Source organism: Strix uralensis, chromosome 21 (assembly GCF_047716275.1).
Source record: "Strix uralensis isolate ZFMK-TIS-50842 chromosome 21, bStrUra1, whole genome shotgun sequence".
NCBI classification, from domain to species: domain Eukaryota; kingdom Metazoa; phylum Chordata; class Aves; order Strigiformes; family Strigidae; genus Strix; species Strix uralensis.
Window position 1 is genome coordinate 10,239,608 of NC_133992.1, and position 20,333 is coordinate 10,259,940.

At 38.4% G+C, this 20,333-nt stretch overlaps 1 protein-coding gene across 2 annotated transcripts in view; it reads left to right on the plus strand.

The window, feature by feature from the left end:
- QSOX2 (quiescin sulfhydryl oxidase 2) overlaps positions 1 to 18,434 on the plus strand; it is a 28,992-nt gene extending 10,558 nt beyond the window's left edge. For both annotated transcript variants that reach the window (XM_074891110.1, XM_074891111.1), the window contains exons 7-12: positions 871 to 1,014; positions 3,197 to 3,326; positions 5,661 to 5,783; positions 6,942 to 7,092; positions 11,226 to 11,414; positions 14,021 to 18,434. In XM_074891110.1, coding sequence (XP_074747211.1) covers positions 871 to 1,014; positions 3,197 to 3,326; positions 5,661 to 5,783; positions 6,942 to 7,092; positions 11,226 to 11,414; positions 14,021 to 14,571 — 1,288 coding nt within the window. In that variant the 3' untranslated portion in view covers positions 14,572 to 18,434. The remainder of the gene's footprint in view (positions 1 to 870; positions 1,015 to 3,196; positions 3,327 to 5,660; positions 5,784 to 6,941; positions 7,093 to 11,225; positions 11,415 to 14,020) is intronic.
- The last annotated feature ends 1,899 nt before the right edge of the window (positions 18,435 to 20,333 follow it).

Consider the following 20,333-nt stretch of genomic DNA (forward strand, 5'->3'; position numbering starts at 1 on the left):
CATGTAATCAATACATTGTACTGGCTGAAGTTGTGTGTTCCATTTCTTTGAGTTTGAAAATTGTCTGTCTTGCCTGCTCTCTAGCAATTATGAACTAAGCTAGCGGTCTTGTTATACAGTTTGCTTTGTGAATGCTTGTAAATCACAGACGTGGGTTATGCCAGTGGAAGTTAGACTTCATAATTTAGTAGGGAGAACAAGCTGAAATGATGTGTTGGCTAATTATAACCCTTGTGTTGTTTGACTACAATAACAAGTTTATACTGCTGACAAAACTCACTTGTGAAGTTGATGATTTGAAGTAGTGTGTCTAACTGGAAATAAAAGCTCTAGGCCAATGTTTGTGTTTTGGGTTTGATATGCTGGAAGCCGTGAGTTGGGTGTTGTTAATGAACCATTTAATATTGTTACCTCTATTTTTAAAAAAGAGACCTAATATTACTTTTGCTTACCACTGTCGCCTATTTATAGCTTTAACCTATTACTGTGATACTTCTGAAAGGAAAACACTTTGGAGTAAAAGTGGAAAAAAAAATGATGAAGCATCCAAGTTCTTCAAAAGACTTGCTTCTGAGTCAAAATACTTGTTCCATGTGAACACTGCCTGCGTAAGGTGAATGGACGTTTTGATGAACATGATCTGTTCTTACTTTGAATGGAATTTCAAACCACTAATCCAAATGATCGTTATTAATATTCCTAAATTGAACATTATTTCATTTCACTTTGTATCAAAACATAACGTGTTGCACTAGGACTGTAAAACATAAACCAAAGTGAATATCTTATTTTATAAGTGTACTGATTTGCTTTGGATATTCACTTAGTCTGAGATTAAAAGTAATCCTCACTTTGTCCATTTATATGCAGTTTGAAGCCCCTACGGTCTTCCTTTTCTTCATATTTAAAGTCACTGCCAGGTGTAAGAAAAAAACTTCTTTTGCCACTTCAGCTACCTGTTCAAGAAAACAAAGAGGAGAGTATGGAAATCAAGGTGTGGAAAGAGTTCGATAAGTAAGTGATACCCTCAATTTTCAGATCAATGCTTGGTTATTAAAATTTGCTTGCAGGTTTTTTTTTTTGCCACGTGGGAAGTTACGCTGTAATTTATTATAAAATTCTAGTGCAGTTCAGAATTTTACATTCCATCCCCGGTGATGCACCTTGAGTTGAGTATGTTGGTCACTACTGAACGGTCTGTATTCTTCTGCTGAGGAAAATTAAAGGTATTCATGCTTAATATTGGAAAAATGATGGCATCAAAGCTGAGAGCAAAGCTTTCAGCTGTTGCTTCAATTTAATCCATTTCTCAGTATATTCAGGTAACACTTGTGAATTAGTTCAATTCAGGCAACAAGGTTACAACTTCCTTACGATTGTGAGCAGTGTTTCAAACGATCAGAAGTGAAAATATTGTGGGCTTTCAGTATTTGGTTTTAAGCAGCAAGCATCTGCACTGCTAATGTTTTTCTCCAAAAGTATTGTTAAATACTTAATTGACTTAAAAATATCCAGGACTTATCACCCATTAGCTGAAGTATATAGGTCACTGATTTGAATTGTTGGAAAACTTTGGCAAGTAATCAGTGAAAAAATAAATAGTAAAATAACAAGCTATAACATTCCTGTAGAAAACAAGAATTCCGTGTGTGTATAATAGCAAAGCAGTGCCCACTAAAAAGTGCTTGTCAAATGCAAGTATAATAGAAAATACCAAAGTCACTGTTAAAAGATGTTTATCATACCAAATCTGGAAAGGTTTCTCTTCACCCTCTTTCCCTCTCTGTCTGAGAGAAGGATGCAAAGGCTTAGCAGGGATAATCCCTCAGTATCTTTAGATGGAAAAGATGTAGGACTGAGTGCTTTCATTTTGTACTTATTTTCCTTTCATGGACACTATTAGTGTCATCTTTTTTTAATGCCTATTATAAAATATTTTATATGAAACATTCTGTTATCAAAACAACTTAGTTAAATTGAACTGCTTTCCAGCAAGGCAAAAGCTTGATGTGAATCTCAAGTCCAAGTATCTTCTAAGTTGGATTCTTTGGGGGAGCCTCATGCATTTGCATGGATGTCTGTTTAAGAAACTTGAAGCAGAATTTTGCTGTTCTTTTAAATTTAAGTGAGTACTTAAATAAATATAAGTTATTAATTAAGGAGATCAATTCAGAGTAAGTCTGTAGTTTGAGTTGTTAAGAATATAGATTATCCAATACCTTAATATATGTCATTTTCTGCATGTTATTTAAGCGGTGGGGCCAGCCAGATTCTTGAATGATTGTTCTTTTAATTCTGTTTGGTTTTAGAAATAACAGTGCTGCTGAACTCTTGTAAGAAGTGTTTATTAACTATGTGAACTTCCATTTGCTTGATTACATTGCTCAGTGTCATAATCTCTAGAGTTTGTATTCTGAAAGCCCTGAAAGATAGGGTGTTTTACTCGATGTATTCTTTATAAAGTGTTTTTTATTGTTCTGAAGATACTTGGTTGTGAGAAGGAACTCTTAAAATCTTTGATTTGCTTTATGTGTTTTACTTGTACCTGTCATAAGGTACCTAATTCTGTCTTAAGAGCTGGTGTGATTAAAATTGACTGTTAAACTTGTATGTGAAGAACCTACAGTAAAACTGCTGCATTTGGAAGAGGATTTCTAGATTCAGTCCTTTCCAGCATTGACCTTCTTCAGTCTTGTTTGCACTCCCACTCTCTGTATAATCTACTTTTGTTCAACAAAAGTCTCCCTGTTTTTGTAGTGTGTCATTTGCCTGTTTATGGTCAATCCTGAAGAGAAGCTGTAATTTCTTTACACGAGCTATTTCCTTGCTGACAATGTCAGGGTTATAATTTCATTACAAGGTAAAGCTGGCTCCGAGGCAAAAAGTTTAGTCAAATATAAAAGAAATTCTTGTGTGTGGTTATGCCTCATTTGTCTAAACTCTGAACAAAATGACATAAAATTACTCTTTTAAGAGAGTACAGTGAACCTCATTGAACTTGACATTCACCATACTGAGCACCTGAAGTAACCGCTGCGTCTTCCCATACTGGTGTAGGATATACTGCAATCACTGTGGAGTGGCAAATGTTGAGGTTTTAATGACACCTACTATATATCAATTTTACCTTCATGACTGGTGAGAAAATGAGCAAAAGAAACCTGCCACTTTATAACATTATATATGTGTGTTTCAGATCTAAGCTGTACATGGCTGACCTTGAATCAGGATTGCATTACCTGCTCAGGGTAGAGCTTGCTACACACAAGACACTTGAGGGAGCTGAGCTAAAGACCTTCAAGGATTTTGTTACCATCTCTGCCAAGGTATACAGTTCTAGTCTTTGATTATTTGTAAGAATAAAGTGACTCTAACATGAAATTTATTATGTGACATAAGTCTCTCAAAACATCTTTCAGAATGTTTAAATATATGCTTCCTCGCTAGCTTAAAAAAAGAGTTTTGTGGGCTTAAATGTTATTTTTGAGTTATTGTATGCCCTTGTGACGTAGGGTTGAAATGCATTTTAATTTAATCTTAGAGGGCTCGAAATTAAATAAAGATTAAGAATTCAGCAGCATATTGATGAACAAACAATGTAAATATAGTCCATTTATCAGATTTTCAGGATAAGTAGCTATTGTAACTGAGTGGGATTTAAAAAACTTTGGTTTTCATTCTTGGCTTTTGGATTTTGTTAATCCATACTTGACAAATGGTGTTCTATTTAGAGATGTTGGTAACTCCTGTCTAAATTTTGAATGTAATTGAGGTATTTAATAGAGTATTTAAAAATAATTGAGGTATTGAATGTAATTGAGTATTTAAAAACTAAAGATGCTTACATACTACATTTGACTGAAGGGACAGTATAGGTAGTATAATGTGACATGACTTGGAAAAAAAAATGAAATAATTTAACTTTATAATGTCAGCCTACTGAAATGACCAACATCTCTTTATATTTGCTTACTGAGCAGCTGATGCTTTGTTTTATTTTAAAGAAAGTGAATCAACAGCTATTTAAGGGAATAATAAGGCCTATATGAACTATTTTCAAATATCTGGATTTATCTGAAAATCAGACAGACAGTTTCTTGCCCCGCCCCCCCCGCCCATCAGAGGCCAGAAATCTCTAGCTGGCCTCGTTTCTTTAAGAAAGTGTTCTGGTAATCTTTCCATCATATTATCCCTAAAACATCCTCTGTTCTTCCTGATGGCTCCTGGCCAGCTGATGTCATTTGCTTCCCTGGCTATTAGCGCAGAAATGGGGAATGCTCTCTTCTAGTTGCATGCTCCTCTCCAGACTGCCATTACACAAGTGGGGACTGCTGGCCTCTATTTGCCTTTTCTTGTCATGTAACACTTTCCTCGTAGTTCTTGTTCATGATTCTCAGGTGTCTTCATTAGGAAATTTTTTATACTATCCTCCTGTTTAACAGCATTTATAGTGGTGATAAATCCTAAATCACAGAGGTCTCTGGTTCCATACTTGGGGAATTTTCATTGTTGTAGAATTAGGTTTTTTGGCAATCAGTGCAGAAGTCTGTTGTTTTTTGATTCCTTGATGAGACTGATACCTCCGTGAGATACTGTGCAACTACTATCTTTTAGATAGTAATGGGTGATATTCTGGGGGTCCTACAGGAGTAAATGTAGTTATAGTATGCATTCAGTAGTTCAGAGGTGTGCTTTTTTTTTTACACACTATTTAAGAGTTGTCTTTGAACCCAAACAACGCACAGGGTCCCTTGTATTAGATACAGTACAGACAATTAGCAAAAGGGAGTTCCTGCTCATTAGATTTGCATGGTATCAAGTAAGCGGTCTACGAATTGGAGATATTCTCGATAGTTGGACAACGGCTGCAGAATGACTAGCGTATGTATAGCATCTTCTGTCATAAATTGCTTTATGTATTTCATGTAGCAGGTACAGGGACTTTATTTCCCCATCTGTTGAAATACTGCTCCCTCTGGAAGGGTGCTTAGAGGATGGTATGCATACTCTACTTAATTCTATAGTAATTACAACCATCGTTAAAGCAAATATAATTTCTAGTGTAAAATAATGGCATTACCACTGATTTACAGATCCTCACGCTCAGCTGCCAGACTGTGACCACTTTAAGTTGCAAGTTAAGGAAGTCACCACTTCCAAATCACTTTGGAAATCACTGTTACACATATGAGAAGGAAAATGCTCTTCTGGATAACCAACTTCTACGTTTACAGAAATCTTAACAAAAGTTTTATAAGAACTAATTTTTTTGATTAATCTTCTAAGAGTGAGAAGGATTTCAGCCTCTCTGATTCACTTAGGTCTTATGCTTCTTTCTGAGCTACACACTGAACTGAATTACCTTCATGTGAAATTCTCTGTGATCTGTCAAATCTGTAGCATTTCTGCCTGCTATTGAGTAGCTTCATTTCACTGGTTAACATTTTGTGTGTGCAACTTGTTAAATTTTGTAAGCAAAAGTTAGCGTGAGATTTTTTTTTTTATTGAAAGCAGAACAAGTAATTCATAACAAAAGAAAATCTGAAGCATTTTAAAGGCAGGAAAAACACATTTAGATAAAGATAAAAGTGTCTTGCTGCTAATGAGATTTGTGCTTTAAAATATGGGTATTTTCTTCTTTGTTCTTTTTTTTCCCTCAGCTTTTTCCTGGCCGTCAGCCTGTGGTAAAGTTGTTAGAGACCTTGCAAGAGTGGCTGGTGAGCCTTCCATTAGACAAAATCCCTTATGATGCTATCCTAGATCTGGTGAACAACAAAATGCGGGTAAGCTGTTACTAGTTTCCAGCATAAAATAGAGCATTAGTAAGGGATAAGATTCTATATAAATCTAAGACATCACTTATTGATGGTCCCTCAGTCATAATGGAGTTATAAGAAGGTTAAAATGAAAATAAAATGAAATCATTACCAGAGAAAAAAAAATCCACATGAAGGAATTGAAATGAGAGAGTTGGAGTACACAATCCTGTCTCAGTCTTATAATGAGCAAGCAGTTGCTAACATATACATGTTCCCTAACGTCAGCTTCAAATGATGCAAGATTCCCAGCAGATATTTTTGAGTTGCCTTTGCTTGCTGTCCCTGCTGTCAGCAGGATTCGCTTGAAGGTCAGAGTTTAAGTGACGGGAAATTTACCCACTGAAATGGGCGTTATTCGCGAAGAGTTTCCCCAATACTCTTTAATTTCCTGGCACAGTAAAGGCCTTGCTGGGAGTCCCATCTCGCTTTGGCAGTGCGGAGCCCTGCCAGAGGGCCATCTTTGTACAGAAGTTACTCTGACTCTGTCTTCCCGTGAAATGGGATTGCTGTCTGGAATTTGGAAACTTCCATGTGTTTTAGGAAGCAGAGAGATAAATCTCAGGCACTAAAATCTTGTACTGGATTTTAGGTATAATGAAGAAGTAGTGGGTTTGTTTTAAGAAGAAATAACGATGAATTCCACATCTTAGTCTGTTAAGACATTACCACTATGAGTCATGTAAATATTGCTGAGTAATATGGAATTTTTCATGTGCCCAGGGAAACTGTAGCTCTGTCAGAGTTTACAGTAGTACTTGTGTGTGCGCATTGTGTTCATACTGTGCTTAAAAATTTTACAAGTTAAGCTACTTAATGTATTCTATCAGACTAATTAGACATTTTAGTAGGTTTGGCATCAGTGACTGTAAGTTGTTTATCATGTAATATGCTTGCAACAGGGATGGGTGCAGCAACGTATCTCAGACTTAAGGATTGTTATAAGTTTAGAACTTACTTGCCTTAAGCATGAATTCCTTAGCAACAAGTGCGGAGAGCGTCTTTTACTATTCTTTATCCATGGATCACCTCAATTTCAAGGTAGCATCAGCTGTGACTGATGTTGTGTCCAGTAGTGCATTTAGGTCCCAGAGCTGCCTATATCTTAAATACATATTTTTTCAGATTTCTGGGATATTTCTCACTAAGAAAGTTCAGTGGGTCGGATGCCAGGGCAGCAGGCCGGAGCTGAGAGGTTATACCTGTTCCCTTTGGAAGCTGTTTCATACCCTAACTGTTCAAGCTGCGCTGCGACCAAAAGCTTTGATAAATACAGGTAAGCAGCACTTGAAGGACGAGACAAATACGTGCAGCAGTTCTGCTATGCAGTAGAAAAAGTAACAGATTAAGAGGGAATTTTTTTGTGTGTAAATACTCAACTAATACACGGGTGAAGGACAGTGGCTTTGGAGGTTTCGCTTCCAGGTTCGTACCGGCAGGGGTCAGAGCAGAGCTGTACTGCAGCCAGAAGGCTTGGAAAGCAAGCCTGGCGGTTTGTCCTCGCTTAGAAATGTGATAAATAAAGTATGTGGCCCTAAAGATGAGAGCAATAACGCAGAAAAAGGAGAGGATTTCAAACAAAGCAATTTTGAACGACCTGAAAAGGGATGAAGATTGTTCAGGTTACCTGCGGTTGCACTGCTAAGTTAATCTGAGAAGAATGAGATTTAACCATACAGTTTAGTAGCTGTAAAAGATGCACAGCCATTAGCCAATCCATTTCTTAAACACTGAATGTTATGACTGTTTGGGTTTTTTTTTTCAGCTGAATGTACCTAGTGTCCATTAATCTGTGCAGTGATATACTACTTTGCAAGCACTCTGTAAAATTGCTTATTTTTAGACTTGCAGCATCACGTGAAGCAGTGTTAATATTATGGTGATAATTCCTATTTAAGAAATGTGCTGGATATATAATCTTATTTTCTTTGCACAACGGAAATAGAATTACTAATGCTAAAATATTTGCCTTCATTCTTTTTATTCTTGCCAGGACAGTTCTTTGTTTGGTTATAGTTCTATTTAGTTTTCCTTTAAAGCCTTTTTAATGCCTTTTCCAAGGAATATAAGAATGCTAGATGAACTGTTACTAGATCATAAAACTCAGAAATTTGCAATTTGTCAGTTGCTGATTGTATGGTAAAAAAAAAAAATTACTTCAAATTATAGATATGTACATTTGTCCAGCATTACTTGCAATCAGGGTTAAAATCTCTCAATTCTTAATATCGAATCTCCTGCAGAATAGGGATATTTTTTTTTGATAGGTAGTCATCCTGTTGTTGTTTTTCATTTCTCTCTTTGTTTTGTTTTGTTATTCATGGGATAGTAGGTTGAATCCCTTTAGTACTGGGCTCTGCCTGGTGAGTCTGGGTTTTTTTGTTCTGGATGATATATTAGCTGTTCAACAGATCATGCATAAGTTACATTCCCCCTTTTGTCCCAATTGCCAAAAATGTTCTAATTAAATGTAAAAATGTTCTTAATATTTAACCATACAAAACTGCATCTTAAATTGCTCCCACGTTTCAAGTGTGAGCTCTAGTCAGTCTGAAGTTAAAAATACATTGTAGAACCTGAAAACTCTTTGCCACACTTAAACCATCGATTTAAATCGGGACAGATATGTGATGATCACTTCTTATGGTGAAAGAATTGGGTCAGTCTGAGACTGTCGGATTATGTCTTGGGAGGTTTTCCTCTCCTTATTGCTTGTTTAAATCCCATCTACTAAAAAGCATGATGTACTCCCTAATCCTTCCCACCACAGGTAGGGTTTTATGCTTCTTGTCCACTTTAAAGATTAGGGTTACCCTGAATTGCAGTAGTTTGGGAGGAAAGAGAAAAGGAGGATTACATGATGATACATGGCAGATGTTAATAGAAGATTCATCTCTGGGCTGATAAAAGAAAAACAAACAAAATGAGCCATTTTGCAATTGTTTGTTTTCTTTTTAAAGCAGCTGTATTTTTCTTGATAGTTTCCTCTACTTGCAGAGTCTGGCAGTCAGCGTGAACTTGCCATGGCTTCCTTGATATAATGTTCTTAGTGGTTTATATTTGACACATTTTAATGTTGAATGGTGTAATTTGAACCTGCCGTGGGATCAGCGTAAGGGAATCCAAAGGAACTCTGAACAGAACTGCTCACATCCGAGGATGTATAAAATCATTTAGAAATCTAGTCCTGAGCACACTTAATTATATGAAATGTGGTTTTAGGTAATAGGATCTATTGGCGTGAATAAGACAGGCTTGTGGATTTTATTAAAAAAAAAAAAATCTGAATTCTTTTTAATCTGTAGCTGAATTTGAAAGACCTCCCCACAAAATGAATTTTCAAGAGTGTAAAATTACACAGGAGAACAGATATAATTAAATTTGTGTATGAATCTCTGTTCCTCTGTAAAGAGGTTATTTACTAGTAGTTACTTTTGTTGTGTTGTTTTTTTCTAAATATATATTTTAGTATATGTGGTAAAACTGTTTTGCCTGAAATTTGTTTCAACTTCCTAAAATTATTTTTCAGCCTTTCTTTTAATACTGTAATTTAATCTGCTTTAATCTCACAGCTTTTATTTATACATGCTTATTCAATCACAGATATTGAATGTCTGAGTAGAGATTGTTTGCTTTTTATGATTTTTTTGGCTTTAAAGACTTTTTTTTGCTGCCATGTTTAAGAATATAATGTCGTTTTAAACAAAGGTGTTCATGACAGTCTTCATGCATTTCTTATATACATAGCAGATAAGTACTTTGATAGTTTTTAATAGGTTTTGTTGAGGATTTTTTTTTTTCCAAAAAAGCATGCATGTACAGAGGGCATCTCTGGTACCAAACTGTTACTCACTACCAGAACAGGACAGTGAGCAAAGCACTGTAACCCTTTACTACAGAACCTACAAAGCCTGTGTTGTAAATTACTTGTGTTCAACTGCGGGAGTTGGTAATTTGATCAATCTGCATCATAAAATGTGTTTCATTTGACAAGTGTGTGTTTGTGGTAACGTATAGTACATTTGTAAATACATTTTGGCATAATTTACTAGGTCAATTAAGCATGAATCAGAAAATCTGAGAGACTTAGATGAAGCCATTAGGATTTCAACGAACTATATCAGGTTTTCAAGCCACTTACAGATGTAGGGACTACCTGCTGTCACAATAAAGGCCCAGGACAATTTTTCGATCTGTAAAGACCTTAGCTTGCTTCTGAATAAAATAATAATTCTTTTGCATTATCTTTAATGTAAAAGTGTGAATGTTACAGAAAGAATAGCGTATTTGTATTTATTTTAGGAGGAATTCCTGAGTTGCTCTTGAAGGTTCAAATGTTGCAAAGTAGCTATTATGTGTATGCATTCAGTGCTTGCCAAAAAAGCCATGGAATTAATAACTGTATTGAGATTTTGGTATTCTGCAATACCTTGGAGTTATGGAGTAACAAACAGGTATCTGGAGCACCTTGTGAAATACTTATCAGAGGGTTTTTGACTGTTGGTTTTTCAGTAGCGAGGTCACCATAACTTTAGTGCCTGAGCGTAAATGTAATGGTGAATGCATAACATAATACTCAGTTATTGGGCAAGATATTGGAGAAATATCTTCTATTTCCAGAAGAATTGTGTGAAGTATAGACAGCGTGGACTTTGCATGGTTTAACAATTTCAAAATGTACTCTGATAATGGGCTTCTGAAAAAAAATTGTAATGTTTGATTTCGTTTAGTTAAGTTTGTTCCCCCCTTCAAACTGTGGGATATCCTTTGAAAAGAGAAATTTCACTGCAAAGAACACTTGACCTTTAACTCTTATTTTAATGTGTTGTTCAGGGTAGCTTTGAACACAATTGTATAGGCTAAATGTGTTAGTATGTATTGGGATAAATAGCTACTTTGCATTTTTACTAACACTATCGCTCACCTAGCAGTTTTTGAACCCTGGTATGTTTGAAATAATTCCCTTGTTGTGTCTGATATCCCAGACAACCTTTCAAAACAGTATGTTTTGAAACTTACTGTTTGAGATCACTTTAAACTATAATTATTGCCAAATAATTTGGTTTCTAAATGTGTCACCTCAACTACTTGGTGGCAATACTATATATTTATTTTGTTAGGGAGGGATATTTCTTCTAAGAATTGTGTGAAGCTTTTAATCCCTTTAATATCTTTGTGACTTACTGAAGTATAGGTTCTATATGATGGCACATGTGCTGTGCATATTTTAAGATTATAGGAGTGGCTAATTTCTAATCTCTAAAGTGGAGGTGTAAATTTGCGTGGAACAAGAAAGTAGCAGCGTTTCCTTTCCCTTTCCCACAGTTCACTTTTATGTATGTTAAAGTGCCTATGTTGAAGCTGTGTTTGTCCAGATAGTGCTAATACATCTCTCATCTGTCTTCCTAGGTCTTGAAGACAATCCCCAAATCGTACTTCAGATCATGCGGAGATACATTCACCACTTTTTTGGATGCAAGGCTTGTGCTCAGCATTTTGAAGAAATGGCTAAAGAGTCCATGGATTCTGTTAAAACCTTAGACAAGGCAGTTCTCTGGCTCTGGGAGAAACACAACGTGGTGAATAACAGGCTCGCAGGTATGAAAGACCTTAGGAAAACCCACTGAGGGTAGCTGTGTCTGAGAGCCAAAGTTATGGCATTTTATACAACGTGGTTAGTGTTTGAACAAAGATAATGCAAATTGGGCTCTAACGTGAGTTTAGGAACAGTAATGGTTGATCCAGCTTGACATTCCTTTGTTAAATACTGACTTCAAAAGACTAACTCCATATTTGCCTTGGTGTACAAGGAAGGGTACTTGTGTATAGAGCAAAACCTAGAGCATCCCAATCAACAATAACTCTAGAGACCAGCGTGTTAACTTTTGCATAGCGAGAAACACGCACTTGAGATACACTGTCCTCCCGTAACTTAGTTGTCTCTTGTGCTGTGTAATGAAAAAACATCACCATTCTCAAAGATTCTGTTTCTTCTGAGATTCCACCTGTTGCTTGATGAGAGGATCTTTCTGGAGTACCAATCAAAGCCTTTTCAAAAAGGAGCAACACAGTTCAGCCACTTATCAGTAGATAAAAAAATAATTAAATTTCTTTCTGTAACAGTTTAACAAGATGTTAAAACCTGTCTTCATTTTGTTCTGGAGAAATGCTGTAGAGAAAATGATGATAATTGAACAGGAGGCTTTCTCAGGATAAAAGAGCCTAAACTATTAGCAGATCAGCAACTGAATAAAATAAAATTACTGTATGAAGAAAATCTGTTCCCCTGCTAGATTGCTATGTTTTCAGTTAGACTAAAAGTACCGTTAAAATACTGGTTGTATTTAATCCGTTCTGTTATGGGGATATCAAGTAACTAAAGCACTAAAGAAAATTGGTTTCTCTTTGCACTTAATCCCTCTCTGCTGTTATGGATCTGTGTAATGTAGCATTAGTTGCAATTTAAATATGCTATATTGTGTTTATATTATGGTTATGCTGAATTCCCAAGATTTATGAAGTATTAAATACTGTTGTGAGCATAAACAGTTTGTCTCCTTTCTCCAAGGAGAAAGAAGTAAATGATGAGGTATTAAATAAAAACATCCCCTAGTGTTTGTTACTATTGCCAGGTTGAACGCAGGAAAAAAAAAGTCGTCTTGTTAACTTGAAGTTGCTAAGTAGTGGAGCAATATACTTACTTGGAACATTATGTTATTGGAAAACTCGCATGGATATCGATTTAGATGATGCAACGGCCGGCTAAAATACCCTTTTAGTAAGAAGTATAAATAATAATACTAAATTATGCTTTTTAAGTTTACTAAAATTTCTCTATGGGACAGTGACTTATTTTAATTCTTAAAAGCTGCATCTGTATTTCTGGTGATGTATAGAGCTTTCAGTGAGAAATGATGTCTGACTGGTCAATGAAAACACCTTGGCACAGCCTTCAAGTGCAGGTCATGAGATTGTTGTATATGGCTCTGCCCTATTTAATTCTTTCCTGTTGCTTTAGAATGAACAGAATTTATAGCATTCTTCTTTCTGGCAGAAAAACATGAAGTACAGCAACTTTTCTGTTTGTACTCTTACCATAAGATGTTTTGTTTCTACTTCTCTACTGAAACAAATTGATTACTGAGTGATCTTTGTTTAAAGATATCTGAAATGCAAACTTGCTCTCTTACTTGTAAATATCAAGGAGACAAATATTTTTAAGCATTCTTTGAATCCCTAAACAGTATTTTGCTCAAAATCACGGGGGAGTTTCCAGCCTTTAAAAAGGATAAAAACAATAATAATCTATATTTATTTCTGAAATATTTTATGTGTTAGTGTACTAATAACAATCAGCTAAATAAATTAGCTTTTTTACCAGATAGATTATTTTTTTCTAAAAATTATCTCCATATTTTATTTTAAAAATGGGGGTTTTTTTAGAGCAAAGTGCAACACTAGCTACAGCGTTCAGCAAGACAGAAAGGTGGCCAGAGCTATGAGCAACTGAAATGTTAGAATTGGATCTAGTTCAAGACAGTGTTACAGGTTTAAATGCTAAAAAGCAAGCTGAAAAATACATCTTAAATATGATAATGGTTTTTAAAGTACTGAAAATAGTTTGCTATAGTAATAATGCAAGCTATGGAAAGGCAAGCTGAGAATGGAACGGTTCACAGTATAGAAAGGTGAATATACCTGCAAGTCTTTGGCCCTGAAACTGCTTGCTGCAAACCAGGCTTCAGGATTAAAGAGCACTGAGTGCAAAAGAGCAGCTTGTTTTGAACCATAATTCAGATTAACCCCTGAAAGGCCCAGATGGTGGGGGTTTCATACCTTCTAAAAACATAGCAATTGGAGATTCTTACATTAGAATTTGAACGCTACAGCTTTTACTGAGAGAAAAGGAAAATAGTTATGATTTAGCGTTTGTATTTTGAAAAAGGAAACAATGCTTCGGAACATAATTGATGCTTCCATAAGGAAACATGGACTTCCAAATTTGTTCATGATTGTCCTCAGTTTAATACAAACATGATTGTGCTTCTTCAGTTTAAAACAAACATGATGGTGCTGTGGGCTTTTTTTGCCAACCTATTTATAAGTAGAAAATACTCTCCGTGGTTTCCAGTGAAGTGTCTGATGGCTCAGCTTTCCTAGTTCATTCACTGGCAATACTTTTATTCTTTTCTCCTCCCAATTAGGTGATTTGACTGAAGATCCAAAATTTCCCAAAGTTCAGTGGCCAACTCCAGACATTTGTCCTGCGTGTCATGAAGAAATTAAAGGATTACACAGCTGGAATGAAGCCCAAGTTCTACAGTTTATGAAGTATCACTATAACAGTGAAAATATTCTATATAAATACACTGCAAGCCAGACTGACTCCAGTGAAACAGAACAGGGAGATACAGGAGAGGTGAAAGACAAAAACCCACTGAAGAAACCAAGTGGAAACAGAGAAAATAAGATCCAGGATAAAGAAAACATCCTAGATTCAGACTCGAAGGTGTTAGATAAGCTAGTAGCAAATCATGGACCTGTCAAAGATAGCGGTAAAAGCGCGGTTGGATCAGCTAGCCTTAAAGAGACGAAGCAGGCCATGTCTTTCTTAGGGATTGGATTTTCAAACATAGACATGAGTCTGTGTGTCATACTGTATGTAGCATCATCCTTATTTTTAATGATAATGTACTTTTTTTTCCGAATGAGATCAAAACGGTGGAAAGTGAAGTATTATCGTTCATCTGTATAGAAATTTAAATCGGAAACCAAGTTTTCATTGTACGTGGCTGTTCAGTACCAGATACAGCTTTAATATTTATGATCAGGGATTTTATATACAGTATTCCTTGTTTCAGAACCCTTTCTTCCCAAGTCATTTCACAAGTGTTCTAGTTTAATATATGGAGCTTGCCCTAAGAACCCTAATCTGTAACGGAGGCACACAGTGCTGTCATAAAATCTCCACTGCAGGAAGCATTACATTTTTCAGTTAAGATTTTTCCGGGACTCACCACCTACATCCTTTACTCATTTTCAGAGTAAACATTGCATTATGCAATCAACTGTGCCTGGTTTAGAAGGAAATTGGATATTGTTTTGTGTACTTCAAGTCAGGTTTGGTTTTTGGTTTTTTTTTAATTTATCCAGAGCTGATTTTACCTACCAGAATACTGAGTGGTTATGCTGTTACCTTGGCTGATTCATTTGGAGAAGCAAGAATTCTGATTATTATTTTTTTCAGGAAACAAGAGTTCTGTTCCCATTAAATCAATTCTAAACCCATGTGACTTTCTGAAATATTATTTACACTGCATATTTAAAGTAGAAAGCATTACATGTTCAAATAAGTCTTCTGTTCTCTTGTGCGTTCCAGCCAAGGATGTGTATGTGTCTCCTAGGATGAGAGTTTTGGGGCATTTTGTATCTCAATTAGCAGCCTGATTCTGATTGCTAATGCTGTCATCCATTTTGACGAATTTTAGATATAAGCAAGGACAGACTCAGACCCAGCGCTTTACTTGTTCCTCTACTGGATGTGTTAATGGAGCATTAGATAATTTGCCTCACTCATTTGTGAACCAGAAAAGTAGCTGAGTAATTATTATGTTATCCAGATGGAAGGGAAACCATGTTTTTAGTGGAGGACAGCGAAATTTGCATCAGCATGCCAGAACAAATGTACAGATCTGGAAATACTGAAGTTTTTTATGATGCTGGAAAACTCCTTTACAATGTAGTAATTTTCTTGTGCTGAGTTGGGGCAAACACTTCACTTGGTATTTCCAGTCCAGAGCTCACATCTTACCTGCTCACTGTGAAGTTGTCTGTACAGCGCTTGGAAGAACAGCCCATTGCTGTTGCCCTTCTGCTGGAGTGCTCCTCATTTTGGGTCCAGAAGGGTTTAACTGATGGTTAAATCCGAGAGCTGCTCCCTTCTGGGATGCGACAGCACTTGGGAGTATGGCAGTTGCCTTCACAGGGCTGGTGGGGTCCTGGCTGGCAGCAATTAGAAGAAACCATGAAAACAGTTATAAAATTACCATTTGGAATAGGAGTTGCTGTCTGAGCCTAGCTGGGGGGGATAATTCACGTCCTGGATAGTGAAGTTTATAATCCTATCCAATGTAATTGAGCATGTTCTGGTTATCCATTACCTAATCTTTAGTTAATCCTAATAGGTTTTGGCCCCAATGTTTTCTCGTGGCGGTGAGTTTTACAGATTAATTATGTTATATAAAAAGGCTTTTCCTTTCAATTCTACATTTGCAACTTCTAATTTAATTGAATGTTTGCTAGCTCTTCTGTTACGCGAGAAGGAATAAATAGTCCCTGGCCAGTTCATTGTATTAATACCATTAGTGTGTCCTCCTCTTATTTCCATCATAAGCCCTAGCATAAAAAGTTTAAAGCCTAGCGACAAGAATAGTCTAAAAGCACAAAAGACTCAACAGAGATATTTTTTCATAATCAAATCTTGTTTGTTTGACGAAACTGAACATTTCTGACATGAGTTTCTGCGGCTTCCAATTGGAACAACAAAATTGAGCTTCAAAGATTTACTGTCCCTTGTTCCTTAAGCTTATCAAAATAACATACACAAAGTAATAACCTGTGGTTATTGTAAATGTGTCGGAGGAAAAAAAAAATCTCCGTTGACATGACACCGTTAGCCTGATGGACATAGAGAGGCGCATTATCTCTGGTTGTCTTAAGCCACCTTCGCTGTTTGTTGTATGTGCCCGATGGCTCTTGCTCCAATGTGACAAACTTGGCTCTACACGCTCTGGGTGAAGCTGGGGGCCAGCTCCTGCCTTCTGCCACGTGCTGCCTCCACGAGCCGAGCGCTGCTGGGAGCACCCGCAGCAACTCTTCTGCCTCTGGGCTAACGGGAAAACTTCTCTCTTCAATTTTGACGTTAAGTCTGCGACATTAAGGCAGGCCGTGCTTCGTAAGGACCCTCACTGCTCAAGAGTTCTGGCACAAGGAGCAATCATGGGTCTGTTCTCTTTAGGAATTTATGAGAGTCCCTATAATTACAGCACCTGGGCTTGAATATTAGAACAGGTTGTAAGGAACTAAAAAATAGAGAACCAGTGGTGGAAGGTGGTCCAGGCTGGCTCGTCAGTGCCACTTGCTTTGTGCTGGAATCCAGTGAGAGGTCCCAGGAGGAGGATCGTTAAGAGGAAAGCCCAGAGTTCCCAATTTAATTTAAAAAATCAGGCAACTTTTAAGTGACCTAACCCAGGGAGATGTTAATATCTGCCAACAAACAAAGGATGTTTAACTCCTGGGAAAAAAAAAAAAACAAAACACAACCCAAACACTAAACCCGCAGCATAGCAAGCATCAGCTCTGAAAAATCTGTCCGGTTTCTGTGGGACTGCTGAATTTCCTGCTGTCAGTATTGTTGCACATTTTGAAGTTAAAAATTGGTCGTTACTGCTGTTGTTTAGAACTCCACCAAATATACAGACCTGAGTTTTGTTAGCTTTGACTCGGTCTGCTTATTTTCATCTGCATATGAAAACAAAAGGCTTTGAAGGTTTGTAGGGATGATTTTGCCATTAAAACAGCAGCAAATGTGGGTTTGGAACAAGGTATATTTTTTGCTACACGCCATTAACTTTAATGTTGCTGTGACTCTGGAAGCATGACAAAATGAACCCATACTCAAACCTCCAGTGGTCTTTTCTTGTTTTGTAAGAGCGTAAAGGCATTAAATTATCAGTTATGCGTGTTGGTGCTCTAACTCTGTTGCCAGTTAACTGGTTAAGGCTGTCACTTTAATGCTAGTAGTGACCTCATCTGGAAGAGTTTTCTTGACTTTGAATTCAGTTGTGTAAATCTTGGTTTGCTTGTTCTTGTTTTCTATCTTTATATTGACAAATTATATCCTGTTACATACTCTGTAAAGATACATTATGTCTGCTGGGGAATGCGTGATGCTGCTTTGCCGTGTTGCACTATCGGTGGTTGAGTTACAAGAAGGTGTTTCCTTTTTAAAAATTGCCTCGAACCAGCATGTCCTCAGTCCTGGAGGTTTTATTTCTGTATTGTGTTGTTCCACAGAAGTTTCTGCAATGCCACGTTCATTCGTGGACTGGTGGCAGTCATTTCCGAGAGGGATTTCTTGGCCCTTTGTAATTCATGGAGCTGCCTTTGCTCTTCGGATGTTTTTAAAGAGGAAATATTAAACCTGCATAGAAAATAAAAGGAGTACTGTGGAATGTGCTAGGAGAGAAAGAAAAGCTGCAAGTGCTAATGAAACCTAATGAAGTTATTCCTCAGAACTCTAAATTTTTAATTTCCAGCAGTATATCCATCCTGCTATTCCTGCTCAGAACTGGATGGGAACTACCATCTTAGCGAGAGGTCCAGGGTGTGTTGTCTAGGTCGGTGCGTTGCATATGAGGTGTTAAAAATAGTGAATATACCATGTCAGTAATTTAAATGTTTTATTTATTTTAATTCAATAACTTGATATTTGCAAGTCTGTTCTGTTTTGGTTTTTTTACTCAGTCTCATACCTCTCTATGAAGGAAAAGTGACTGTTTTGTACTAAATTGTAAACTAATGTGCTTGTTTAAAATAAATTGCAAACATTTGGGCAAAGTGGTGTGTTTTGGCTTTTTACCTGTATTTTCTAGTTCTTTTTAGCTAAACTGTACTGCAAGGATAGCTTGTGTACGTGTCCATTTCAAACCATATTGGTCATTTTATGTAGGTACTTCATTTTAAAAAGTACCGGGGACAGGTAAACTTTTACTCCATTTCTTTCACTGTTGTCCCATAACTTTATAAAATGTCAGTGAACGTTTGTAGGAGCGATGGAAAAATTTCTGATTTCTGACCAATGCACGATATTTCTCTATCGCCATACGTACACAAATCTCCCTTTCCCTTAAACCTGAACAGCTTTTCTCTGGCCGGGAGGGTGCTACCCTCCACTGGGTGCTTCTGAATCCGTCCGCAGCTTCCGCTGGCGTCCGCGCTGCCACCGAGGAGGGGGCACGGTGACTCGTGAACAATATTGATTATCTACCTGCGGGCATACTCCAAGCTATTTTTAGAAACCAGTAAGATTTCTAAACCTGTAGATAAGGTTCTTTCTTTGAAGTTTGGCACTGCAGCCCCCTTCTCCCCAGAAGCGTGCGTTTCCTTGCTGGCCTGGGGCCTTGCCTGGAAAAGTGTCATTCCCCTGGGGAACCCAAAGAAGCGGCTCATCGCCCAAATGGCTTGAGGGCGAGCGCAGACCTTGTCCCTGCTGGGGCAGGGGGGGCCGGGCCCCTCCTCACCACCCAGGGGGTTACTACATCTGCTGCCTCCTCTTGAAGAGTTCCTGGGAACTCGCTGAGGGCTGTCGCACACGGACAGGCCCGGGCTCTGAAGGGAGGTGGTGCAGCCGCTGGGTCTGTCCCCAGAAGAGCTGACAGAAGGGAACGGTGAGGGGACTATTGTTGAAGCCCAGATTTCTCAGGGGTTGCTAAGTGACCTTCTGAACCAGGGAAGAGAGAGAAAAATGGGAATAAATATAGGTGTGGTTTGGTTCGTTTGGGGTTTTTTTAATGGCAGAACTACGATGAGGGTCAGAAGCCTGCTCCAGCCTGAGCGGGAGGGCCCAAGGGTACGTGTTGGGCGGCCAAAGGGGCTTCTGGGGGAACGCACAGAGATGGTGCCACAGGGCGAGTGACCCGCGGGGCTGGTACGTGCCATCGTCGGTCCTGAGCGAGCCATCGGCCACTGCCCTCCGTCCTGCACAGCCACAACTGCCACAACCCTGCCCCGGGCGCTGGGGAACAGCCACCACCACACACACACACGTGTTTTCTTAAACTGCTTCCCTAGAGGATCAGACTAAAAACCCACTTATTAAACTGAGCTTAAAAAAGACCGTGTAGGTCCTGCTCCCTCTCCAAAGCTGTTGATTGGCCCTGGGGAGGGTCAAGGTGCCCTCAGCTCCTGGGGGTACCCAGCAGGACTCACTGTGGTCTCCGGCATTACTGCAGCTATGCTCCAGCCTGGCATTTCTAAGTACTTTAGTTGGGGACCTCATCTCCTGGTCCCCAAAACGTCTCCCTGCACTATTTTCCAACCAGACAAACCACCCGAGGGGACAGTCCTGACCCAGCCGTCGCCCCCCCCCCAGCCCCGCAGGATCCGGAGCAGGCAGGAAACCAGCCGGGCACCCAGGGGTGCTCAGCAGTGGCGTGGGGCCAAGGTGGGTGCCACAGGGTGGGGGCTCGGCGCTGGGTCCACTTCCCGGTTGCCCCCACGGGTGGGCGAAAGTCCCCGTGCTGCCGTCGGGCAGGAACATATGTGTGTTTGGAGGCTCCCGCCCCTAAGCTGCTTTTATTAATTTGTAATCCCCCGCGAGCAGGAGGTAAAGGGATTGGGGGGATTAACGGGCTCACAGTAACAACCACAATTATCAGCTCCGGCTGCCTGGGGAAGCGGCGCACACACGCACGGGGCTGTCGTGTCGTGTCCCCCCACACACCCACCAATGCCTCT